Source organism: Drosophila nasuta, chromosome 2L (genome assembly GCF_023558535.2).
Source record: "Drosophila nasuta strain 15112-1781.00 chromosome 2L, ASM2355853v1, whole genome shotgun sequence".
NCBI classification, from domain to species: Eukaryota; Metazoa; Arthropoda; class Insecta; order Diptera; family Drosophilidae; genus Drosophila; species Drosophila nasuta.
The window spans coordinates 14,150,495-14,162,285 of NC_083455.1; the positions used below are offsets into that span (position 1 = coordinate 14,150,495).

The following is an 11,791-nucleotide window of genomic DNA, read 5'->3' on the forward strand; positions in this document are numbered from 1 at the left end:
TCTTACTTGTTTTTAATACAATTTATTGTATACGCAGATTCTTTTGCTCGAAAATACTCCTAAGCAAAAGAATTGGGAAGCTAGCTTTACTTTTTCCGTTCATCTGACTGTTTATAAATCTTAAAAATTATAACACTTCAAAACAGTGTACAACAATATTCTGAAAAATTGCTAAAATATACCAAAAGTTATATTTGGTATACGCATAAACTTTGCATATACTTTTACATTCAAAATATATCTTATCATCATCAATTGGTGTAGTTAAGTAATTGTATTGTATTGTATTGCAAATGAAAATTGCTAATTTATCTAAAGAATATATATTAATATCTCCAATGAATTAAGTACATTTCTGTTTCGAGACTATAAATTATATTATACCATAAAAGGTATGGACATTATAATTAATTTATCTTTCGTTTTTTAGGACACGTAACGAACTTGTTGTTGTAAAGCTTAAAAGTAGCTCCCGGAAATTCCAGTTTTTTTTGTTTAGCAAAAAAAAATATGTTAAGTACCGAGCGCTCCTCTAAAATGTTGATTATGTTGCCACTGATAGCATTAAGTTGCTCATTCTTATACTTACGTTATTTAACTTAGCTTCGACTTGGCTGCTCGCTACTCATAAAATCTAGTAGCAATTGGTCACAAGCGGCAGGCGGTTATGAAATTTTGAACTCTCTTTAAAAATATGAAGATCCAGACGTACCCCAAACTATTTGCTGTTTTTCTAATAATTGTGCAGATATGGACAGTGAAATCACAATTAGAAGTGAAACTTAATGCAACTACTAATTCCCTAAATGAAGGCAAAATCAAGCCTGAGAATTATGAGGATGTGATTTCAAATTTGGAAGAGCAATTATCGCAATGTCGAGCACAGAATGAAACTCAAACAGAATCTCCACTATCAACTATATTAAGTGGGATACAACAACTCAAGTCGAAGAACTGTGACAACGATTTGAAATTAAAGGAAAAAGATCAGATTATCTCATCTCAAAAATCTCAGATAGAAGACAAATCAAAACTCCTGGATAATGAAATAAACGAAACTATTAAATCTAGACAGGAAGTTGCCGATTACATTGAGCAAATAAAGATATTGCAATCAATTATAATATCTTTCAATACATCAATTAATCAACACAATGCGACAAAATCCAACTTGACATTGGAACACCGTCGCGGTAAGCTTAACATCTTCGAGGTACTTCAGTTATTGCAATTTAATAATTATGAAAACTCTATTGTATGTTAGTAAGTCATGTTCAACTTAACGAAATAATTGAGCTGAGAAATGAAATAAGTAAGTTTAGTTATCATATGATAAGCAACTCGAGTGTAACATAATTCATCTTCCTTTCAGATCAAATTAAATTAAATTACACAAATTGTATGGAACAGATTGATGATGATTTAAAGAAATGTGAGAGTGACAAAGAAGAATTGCAAGGTAAGAAGAATGCATCCAAATATCCAGTGCGAATCATTAAATTATTATTCATGGCTAATTTGAAAATTGTTCAACTTTAGATGAAGTGCGAAGCAGCTTGTCAAATTTAAATGGTCAGCGGGAATCATACGAATATGATATAGAGCGTGCAGAAGCTAGGCTTAAAGAATGCAAAGCTTTGAATGCTGAAATTACGAAAAAACTCAACTCCAAGGAAATTGAATTAAATGAATGCTTTATTAAGACGAAGCAGTTACCAACTGTCCCTCCGCAACTTTCAAGTTCTTGTTTAAATTTAACTGCTGGAGTTCATGAGATACAAATTGAAAATGGAAAACATTTCAATGTGGCTTGTGATGGTGATGGCTGGTTGATTATTCAGCAACGATTTAATGGAAGTCAAGACTTTAACAAGACCTGGAAGGAATACACGGATGGATTTGGCGATTTCCAAAGCGAATTTTTCATTGGATTGGAAAAAATACATCTTATTACAAGCTTGAAACGATTCGAGTTACACATTGGTGTAACATTTGAGTGGGGTAAACGTTTCGCACATTATGATAACTTTAGGATTGGAGATGTAGAATCTCTTTACGAATTGGAAGAAATCGGCCACTATGAAGGCGATGAATTCAATGCTTTAGCTGAGATTCTTAAAACGAAATTTACAACATTTGATCAAAATAATATTGTACATTCCGTTGAAAATTGCGCTGAAGATGGCATGGGTGGCTGGTGGTACTCGAAATACTGTGGTAATAGGTGAGTTAAAATAAACAATAAATTAAATTCAATAAATTAATACGATCAACTTTCAGCAATCTAAATGCGCGCTACGAGGGCGAAATACGCTGGTATTTACCTAAAGTAAAGTCTGCAATTATGAAGATTCGCCCCAACTCGGATGGAAATTAAATACCTTACTTGTTTACCGTGCATTTTTATTCATTCCATATTACTTTCAATGTCTTTATTAAAGTAAGTATTATGCAATTGAACTGGTGTTATCTCTTTAATAAAATAAAAGTTGAACAAAAATGTAATGCCCTTAATCAGAGAGTATTTGAAGAAGTCCACACAAAAGAAATGTTTTTGTTCAAAATTGAAAAAAGTGAAAAATTGACTTAAAAATATTTTTTTTTTAAAGTTTCAGCATTTTTTGCAATAAGGATTTGAACTCTGTTCATTACTCCTAATAAGTATAATATTCTGCCGGCAGGAAATGTTCTTACAGCTGTGAACTTTGAAATAACAGTCACATATTCCTTAATATTGTTTGAATAAATCGATCTTGAGTCTTAATTTGTATGCATCAAAGGTAGCTTCCACTGACATAATTTGTATTTAATAGTTTTCCCCCGCAAAATTTTGGGTTGTGCTCCTAGCATTTTATACCCGTTACTTATAGAGAAGAAGGGTCGGCAGGAAATGTATCTAACAGGCAGAAGGAGGCTTCTCCGTCCCCATGGAGTATATACATATACATATATTCTTAATAAGCTTCAACAACTGAGATCTATATACCAAAAATGATCTCTGGCATAGTTTAGTATTTTTTCGGTATATTATTTTAGAATACTTTTACAATAACTTCTCAATATTTTGCTAATATTGTAAATGAGTAATGGGTATCTTATAGTCCAGCTTTCTTACTTGTTTATTTTTAATACTTTGGACTAACAAATAAAATTTAAGATTTGCTCCCGGAAATTCCAGTTTTTTTGTTAAGCAAAATCAAATGTTGAATAATGTTGTCGAGCTTATTATGTTGATTGCTAAAAATGGATTATGTTGCCACTGATAACATTAGGTTGTTCATTCTTATACTTATGTTATTCAACTTAGCTTCGACTTGGCTGCTCGCTATTCACAAAATCTAGTAGTCATTGGTCACAAGTGGCAAGCGGTTATGAAATTGTGGACTCTCTCGTGAAAAATGAAGATCCAAAAGTACAGCAAACTATTCGCTGTAGCTCTAACAATTGTGCAAATATGGACAGTGAAATCACACTCTATAAACGAAGGCAAAATCAATTACGATGAGGTGATATCAACTATGGAAAATCAATTATCGCAATGTCGAGCTCAGAGTAAAACTCAGAAAAATTCCGAACTATGGACCATATTAAGTGATATTCAACAAATCAAGTCGAATATTTGCGATATCGATTCAAAGTTAAAGGGAAAAGATGAGATAATCGCATATCAAGAAGTTCAGTTAGAGGACAAGACAAAACTTCTGGATTTTCAAATAAAAGAAACAAGTAAATTGAGACAGGAAGCATCTGATTACAAAGACCAAATACAGAATTTACAATCAATTATAACAACTTACAATACTACCAACAATAAGAATAATGCTGAATTATCAAAGTTGGCATTGGAATACAATCGCTGTAAGCTTAATATACAAAATTTTGTACAATGTAATAATTATGTTAATCTTATTATAGTTAATAAGGATCGAGGTAACGAAATAATTGAGCTGAGGAATGAACTAAGTAAGTTCAGTTATGATTTGGAGAAAGCACACAGAATGTAATACTTCTTTTTTTCAGAACAACACGAATTGAGTCACACAAGTTGTATCAAACTGTTGGATGACAACTTCAAGAAATGTGAGAGCGAAAACAAAACTACAATAGGTATGAAGATCAGATCGCAATGGACATTTACGAATCATGAAATAATTTAATAATGGGAAATTCTTATATTTTCAACTGAAGCTGAATATGAGAAAAAATTCTTAAAGCTGCGTGCTGAGGCTGACGCTGTCATGGAGAAACGGAATATTGCCGAATCTCACGCTAAGGAATGCAATTCATTGAGTGACGAAATAAGGAACAAAATAAACTCTAAAACAGATGAATTAAAAAAATGCATTATAAAGAATGAGTGGTTATCGACGCCCACTCTAAATCTTTCAAGCTCTTGCTTAAACCTTTCTGCTGGAGTTCACGAGATACAAATTGAAAATGGAAAACATTTCAATGTGGTTTGTGATGGTGATGGCTGGATAATCATTGCGAAACGATTTGATGGAAGTCAAGACTTTAATAAGACCTGGAAGGAATACATGGATGGATTTGGCAATTTGCAAAGCGAGTTTTTTATTGGATTAGAAAAAATACATCTTATTACCACTTTGAGACGATACAAGTTACATATTTTCCAAGAATATGATCAGCTTACAGATTCCACAGATTATGATGACTTTAGGATTGGAGATGCAGAATCGCAGTACGAGTTGGAAGAAATCGGAAATCGTGAGAATGATAATTACTATGATGTCTTATATTACTATAAAAACCAGAAATTTACAACATTTGATAAAAATAATATTGGGAATTCAGGTTTCAATTGCGCCAGTGAAGGCAGGGGCGGCTGGTGGTATGCAGAAAATTGTCAATTTCGGTGGAACCTATATATAAAGTCCATACTTATGAAGATTCGCCCGTACTTTAATTGAACGAACGAAGAAAATTGAAATGAATAAATTTACTTCCTCAACAATATTGTATAAGAGGAAAAGTACACTCTCACTTCGAGGTTATTCATTTGAAATGGATTTAATATTTCTAACAAATTACCTATTAAACACATTTCGATTTTGACAAACCTTTTTCTATTTTCCAAAAATTCTTGTGTATATCGCAAACAATGAACAAACAATGTTTATGTATAAGACAATCGAATAAATAAAAAATAAAACAACTTTTATAAGTACATATTGTGTTGTTGCCAAATTTATATTTGAATTACTGAATAAACTTTTTTCGTTAACTATGCGTGTGCAATTTCTTGAATTCCATACTTAGTTTACACTCAAGTAAATGTATAATTAATCTATACAAACAAATTATATTTTCGACCACCAATACCTAATTCATATGTAAGTGGCAAGTTCATTGGACTATGTATTTATGTACAATCAAACATATACTGATATATTAACTAAAGAACGCATTTGGGTAACGTTTAATGAAGCTTAGATATGGGTATCAAAGTTAATTTATTTGTACAAACATTAGTATCTAATTTTTTGTCGTTGTGAATTCCAGCATTTAAAGCAAGTTAAAAATTATCTACCGGAACTTGTTTCACGCATTTATTTATAATGTGCTGATTGTTAAAATTTCGCCACACATTTATATTATTTTTTTAGCTTCAACTAAGCTGCGAGCTATCCACAACATTTAGTAGTTGTTGATCTCAAGTGATAAACGGTCCTAAGCTCCCTTTTAAGAATTCAATATGGAAAAGAGACTTAAATAATTTGCTATATGCCTTTTATTTGTGTAAATATGGACAGTGAATTCAAAAGATAAAGGAAGTTCGGGAAATTTAAATGAATTTAAATTAAAGGAAAAAGATGATATGATCGCATATCAAAAGGCTCAGTTAGAAAATAAATCAAGACTCCTGGATATTCAAATAGATGAAACTAGTAAAGCTAAGCAGGAAGCATCCGACTTCAAACTCCAAATTGAAGGCAAAGAACGCGAACTAAAGAATCTGGAAACAACACTCAATAATTATAATGCTACAATATCAAAGTTGGAGTCAGAAAACGAACTGAGTAAATGAATTAGAACAGTTCGCGAATTTTGATAATTTTGATAATATTTTTATTCTAGTTAATCAGGAGAGAGATGAGTTAATATCGCAATCTGACAGACGATTCAATGAAAGTATAGATTTGGAAAGTGAACTATGTAAATTAATGTAAATAGTTTAAATTAAACAATCAAAACCAATACCATTTTTTCAGTTCAAACCCTTTTAAAGCCCTCGAGATTAAGTGATGAGAACTTCAAGAAATATCAACGCGACCAAGAAAGTTTATTAGGTAAGAAGTTCACTCCCAAAAAATAATTGTAAATGAAAATGTGTTTTATTTTAAAGAATCGTGTCAATTGGATTTGAAGTCACAACAAAATGAGAAAATTAATATTCGCCATAGCCAGAGTATGTAGAGTATTTAGCTTGTTAAATTGTTTCAAATATTTTACTTTTCTTTAGTTGAGTGTGAACAGAAACTTCAAAATAAACAATCTTTGAATACGGATATATCGAGTCTGAAGAAGAAACTAGGTATGGCACATTGAATGGATTTTTCCGAGTAAATTGTAAAGTGTTATAATTTGTAGATGACTGTCGAAATACTTACAAATCTATCAACTCGTTCGTAAGCGGAGATAGATTTTTCATAGATGGCTACACAATGCGGATAAAGCGTTGCAATTCTTCAATATATGAAATTACTAATAAAATCAATTGCTTGAAAGGCGAAAAATGTATTCCAACAACTACAACAACTACTACTACTTTTATGCCAATAATTTTTGGTGAAGAGTTTGATTATGATGAGGAACCCTGACATTTCTACATAAAAATATATATCAAAATATATTTTAAACAGAAATAAATGTGCAAACAATATACATAAATTTAATAAATTTTATGAAAAATTATAATAATATTATTTTTGTTAAATGATGATGTGTCTTTTAAGGATTAAACAAAGGTAGGGCTTGACGACATGACTCAAAAGTTGTCTAAGTAGTTGAGATTTTAACCCACAACAGTTGATAATAAATATTCTACAAACCTGCAATAAAAATCTAAATTTTTGCAATACAAAAGTATTTCTTAAATAACTTCGACATTTTCTATCTGATCGCATCCAAATTTGCAGGAATCTTAAATCTTATAGTTCTTATTATATGTCCCAATCTCTAGCTTCAATGTTTGTTATTCGCTTGTTTTTTTCGAATTGCGTGACCGGAAGTGGGCGTGACAAAAATATGAAACAAACTTGATCTGAAACTAACTTGATCGAAAAAATATCTCTATCTCTTATAGACTCTGAGATCAAGAATATAAATATTTTATGAGGTCAAAAAAGATTCCTTCTTTACATTATTACATAACATACATTGTCTGCAGGCAAAGTCATTATACTCTAAGGGTAGAGGGTATATTAAACTTTGAACGGCGAGTTCACTGGCCTATTTATTTATGTATATACATATATATACTACAATCAAGCATATAACTACTAAAGAAGGAATTTAATTAATATTATGTGAAGCTTAGAATGCGATATGGATATCAAAGTTAATTTATTTTTAGAAACATAGGGAATCTAATTTTTGTCGTTTGTGAATTTCAGCATTAAAAGTAAGCTTCTACGCAGATATTTAAAGAATGCTGATTGTTAAAATTTCGCCACACATTTATATTATTTACTTTAGCTTCAACTAGGCTGCGAGCTATCCACAACATTTAGTAGTTATTGGTCTCGACTGGTGAACGGTTGCGAATCTTAAATTCAATATGGAAAAGAGACTTAAATTATTTGCTGTATTCCTTTTAATTGTGCAAATATCGACAGTAAACTCACAGCCAACAAATGGTGAATTTAGTTCAACTACTAATTTACCAAGCGAAGATACAACCAATTTATCAAATGAAAAGGATGGTAATGCAAATTCGGAGAATTATGAGAAAGTGACATCAAACAAGGAGCTTCAATCGACAACCGAAACGATCCAAGCGAATAACGATAATATTGAATTTAAATCAAATTTAAAAGATGAGATATTCGAGTACCTAAAAGCTCAGCTAGAAAAAAAATCAAAACTCCCGGATATTCAAATAAATGAAGCATCCGATTACAAGCACCAAACTGAACGTGAAATAAAAAACCTACAAACAACCATTAAAAACTATAATGCAACAATTTCAAAATTGAAGTCAGCAAACAAGCAGAGTAAACTATAATAAAACATAAAAGTTTGCGCAATTTGATTTTAATAATATTTTTATTCTAGTTAACCTGGATAACGATGAGTTAAGATCTCAAGCTGAGACGCGATATGATAAAATAAAAGAGCTCGAAAGTGAACTATGTAAATTTATGAAAATAATTTGGATAAATCAAGCAAAACTAATACATCTTATTTTCAGATAAAACTCAATTGAATCACTCAAATTTAAGCGATGAAAACTTCAAGAAATATCAACGCGACCAAAAAAGTTTATTAGGTAAGAAATTCACTTCCAAAAATGATATTGAAATTAAATTGTGTTTTCTGTTTAAGAATCATGTGAAATGGATTTGAGATCACAATACCATGAGAACATTGATATTCGCAATAGCCAGAGTATGTAGAGTATTTGGATTGTTAAATTGTTTAGTTAATATTAATTTCTTTTAGATGAATGTGAAATCAAGCTTAAAAATAAAGATTCTGCAAATCCGGTGATATCGAGTCTGAAGAAAGAATTAAGTATGACACATAAGAAGGGATTTTCTTTGTAAATTGTATAATATTTTATATTTGAAGATGACTGTCAATATTCGTATGGAGAGATCAGATATGAGCTTATGAGCAGTGGATTTACCCTAAGGGACACAACGACTGAGCTGACAAAATGCAATTCTTCATTACATGAAATTACCAACAAACTCAATTGCTTGCAAGGAGACTCAAGCAAATGCATTACAACAACTACATATACTACGACTACAACAACTACTCCAAGCTCTCGAAAGAAAGAACGTAAAAGTGAAGAAGATGAAGACCAATACTATGATTTTTACATAGAATAAATAAAAGTCTTCTGATTAAATCTAATAAGTGGATAAATTTAAAAATTAATATTGTTAGACAAATTTAACATTTACTTTTATATATAAAAATGTCTATTAAAATAAATGAAATAAATGTGCAAACAATATATATATTATTTTATAAATAATGATATTAATATTTAAATTTAATTTATTTTAATAATTATAAGGATATGTCTCTAAGGGATACGCTGCGTAGATACAAATTGTGATTTGATCAATGCCAAAAAAGTAGAAAAAGTAGAAATGAATTGAAGAGAATTTTTCAAAATTTGGGCCAACTTTCATTTAAAGTAAATTGAATAATTTGTTGACAAAGTTTTAAAATTAAGCAATTTCTAATAACTTAAAATAATTTTGCAATCAAAATCAAGAATTAGTCATTTATAAATATACTTTAAATGAATATTAGGTAAAGTAGTTAAAGAGTTATCAATGTTTTTAATTGCGTTAAATGTCAATTAATGGCAATGCATAAAGCTCAACAGCATGACTAACAAATTGCCTAAATAGTTGATATTTCAACTCACACTAGTTGATTATGCATTTTGCACACAGTTGCAAGATTAATCTAATTTTTAATTGTTAGTTTCACCCAATGCCATTGTTAGTGCGCTTGTTTGACATTAACTAATTGCCAAGATGTGATGCCAAGGAACAGCAGATAGACAACAACAATGACAACGACAAGTTGACAAATGTATGGCAAAAGTGTCCTCCCCTTGGAAAAAAGGCTTTCAGAGTGTCGTTAATGTGCGAATGTGTGTCAGACACCCACATGAGATGGAGATACGAGGGAGGAAAGCAACTCAGATCTAATGACATTTGAAAGCAACTACAATTGCATTTGATGCTATTTATAAATTTACAATCGGCTTTACGTTTGCTAATCTCATAAGACCTGGTAACACTGTCAACCCCATTGTTATTGGGTGCCAGCTAAAGACAACTTTTTATGCCATTTGATTTTGCCTCGACTCGGGCTCAGCTGCAAAGCTTCGACTCCAAACACACATCTCTATAACAGAAAAGAAACGGACAAAGAAAGTTTTGCTTTCTAATAAAACTTTGCCAGAGCCAATTGCTGTGAGAATCACAAAGATACAGTTGTTCAGTGAGAAGAGCACCAGATGGGATTGTTCTGAGATTAAGTCAAAGAGTTGAAAGTCGGGTGCCAAAAGTGTTCTGGCAAGATAGTACATAGGCTGTATCCAAACAATAAAGTGTACAAATGATGTTGATTCGAGGACTCAGCTGTGTGGCAAAGTTAAACAAATTAAAATGAAGTTGAAAAATTGAATTTTTCCCCAATTTGCTTAAGAAATACAGGAGACCAATGAAATAAATTGTGATTTAGGAAATCATCAAACGTCAAAACACTGAAAAACTTTCACCATGCGACAGAATTCCAGTTGGTTAAAATATTTAAAAAACTGTAAGTTGTAAAAGCTAGCACATTGCATAATCAAAAATCTCTGTTTTTTATATTAATTTGTAATAATAAATGGTTCAAAAACGTCGATTAAAGTGCAATGCAATGAAACTTTAAAAAACAACCCTTTAAAATTCTCTCTTAACAAACAATCAAAGATTATTATTATTATTTCGACATCTTGAAATAACAACCATAGTCAAATTAGTTTTGTAAAAATTTCAGTTGATATTCTTACCTGAACAACATGATGAAGTAAACGTTCTCAATCTGCAATATAAAGAAATAATAAACTAAATATTAATAACGTTGACAAACTCAGCTAAGCACTAATGTAAAATAATATGATTGTGCAAAAATCTTTCAACTGAAATTTGAATGTTTTGCCGTCATTTGGAAAGCAAATACATTGAAATAATAATATTTACAAATAATTAAACGCACTACAAAAGTGGTCAAATACAATGATAATAATAGCAAAATGTCGTAACAATGATAAATCTAGCTTGCCACAATGCCACATGTTGCAACATTAATTAGCTTTGGATGCATTGAACAAGAGTCATATTTAACAGCGATTGCCATTGTAGCTACGACAAAACCGTAAATGCAAATGTGTGTGTGTGGCATGCAACAAACACATGCCTCAAACCTCAAACTCCCCTTCAAAACGAATGAACCTCTTCAAACTGAACCAAAATGCGAGTGCGTCGAGTTGGCAAAAGCAAAAGCTTTTGTAAACGTATTTAATTACATTTGGCAATTGTCTATGAATATGTTAGCAGCGTGTAAACACCCACACACACACACAGTTGCCAACAAATACACATACGCAAATTAATAAATATGCATATGGCCAGGATACAACAGATCCTTCACTCTCTCTCTTTGGAAATGTGTCCTTGAAAACGGCGAAAGATAAACTTTGTATCTCTATCTGTGTGTTTCTCTCTGTCTGTCTGTATGTGCGGATTGTGTGTGGTTGTCTGCCTCTGTGTGTGTGTGTGTGAGTGTGCATAAATCTGCCTAAAGTGTTTGCTTTGAAATGCGTATACTGTTGATAAACCTGCCGCACATCCTGGACATCAGGACACACACACTCTCGTCGCTCTGATTGAATTTCCACCAAAACCGCCAAGCGAAGAGATTGTATCTAGAGCGCATGGTTGAAGGGGGATGGGGGAGTGGGAGTCACAAAGGGTTTTTATTGTTACTCTAATGAAATTATGGCTGCAAATTAAATATCCTATTCCAGCCC

General features: G+C 31.5%; 3 protein-coding genes and 1 long non-coding RNA gene across 4 annotated transcripts; all 4 read left to right on the forward strand.

The window, feature by feature from the left end:
- The first annotated feature begins 1,387 nt into the window (after window positions 1-1,387).
- LOC132786564 (fibrinogen-like protein 1) lies at window positions 1,388-2,377 on the forward strand. Its single transcript, XM_060793123.1, has 3 exons — window positions 1,388-1,459; window positions 1,540-2,224; window positions 2,281-2,377. The coding sequence occupies exons 1-3, from the start codon at window positions 1,402-1,404 to the stop codon at window positions 2,375-2,377; spliced, it is 840 nt and encodes a 279-aa protein (XP_060649106.1). The 5' UTR covers window positions 1,388-1,401.
- Window positions 2,378-3,371: 994 nt separating this feature from the next.
- On the forward strand, window positions 3,372-5,146 carry LOC132796225 (angiopoietin-related protein 3-like). Its single transcript, XM_060807310.1, has 4 exons — window positions 3,372-3,858; window positions 3,916-3,963; window positions 4,021-4,107; window positions 4,189-5,146. The coding sequence occupies exons 1-4, from the start codon at window positions 3,399-3,401 to the stop codon at window positions 4,929-4,931; spliced, it is 1,338 nt and encodes a 445-aa protein (XP_060663293.1). The 5' UTR covers window positions 3,372-3,398; the 3' UTR covers window positions 4,932-5,146.
- A 1,075-nt stretch (window positions 5,147-6,221) lies between these two features.
- LOC132792314 (uncharacterized) lies at window positions 6,222-6,628 on the forward strand. Its single transcript, XR_009632992.1, has 3 exons — window positions 6,222-6,311; window positions 6,368-6,430; window positions 6,485-6,628. It is a non-coding gene; the product is annotated as an uncharacterized LOC132792314 (long non-coding RNA).
- Window positions 6,629-8,440: 1,812 nt separating this feature from the next.
- LOC132786590 (uncharacterized) lies at window positions 8,441-9,080 on the forward strand. The gene is made up of 4 exons (XM_060793155.1): window positions 8,441-8,512; window positions 8,569-8,631; window positions 8,686-8,757; window positions 8,815-9,080. Exons 2-4 carry the CDS (start codon window positions 8,580-8,582, stop codon window positions 9,078-9,080), a joined length of 390 nt encoding a protein of 129 aa, XP_060649138.1. The 5' UTR covers window positions 8,441-8,512; window positions 8,569-8,579.
- Window positions 9,081-11,791: the final 2,711 nt, after the last annotated feature.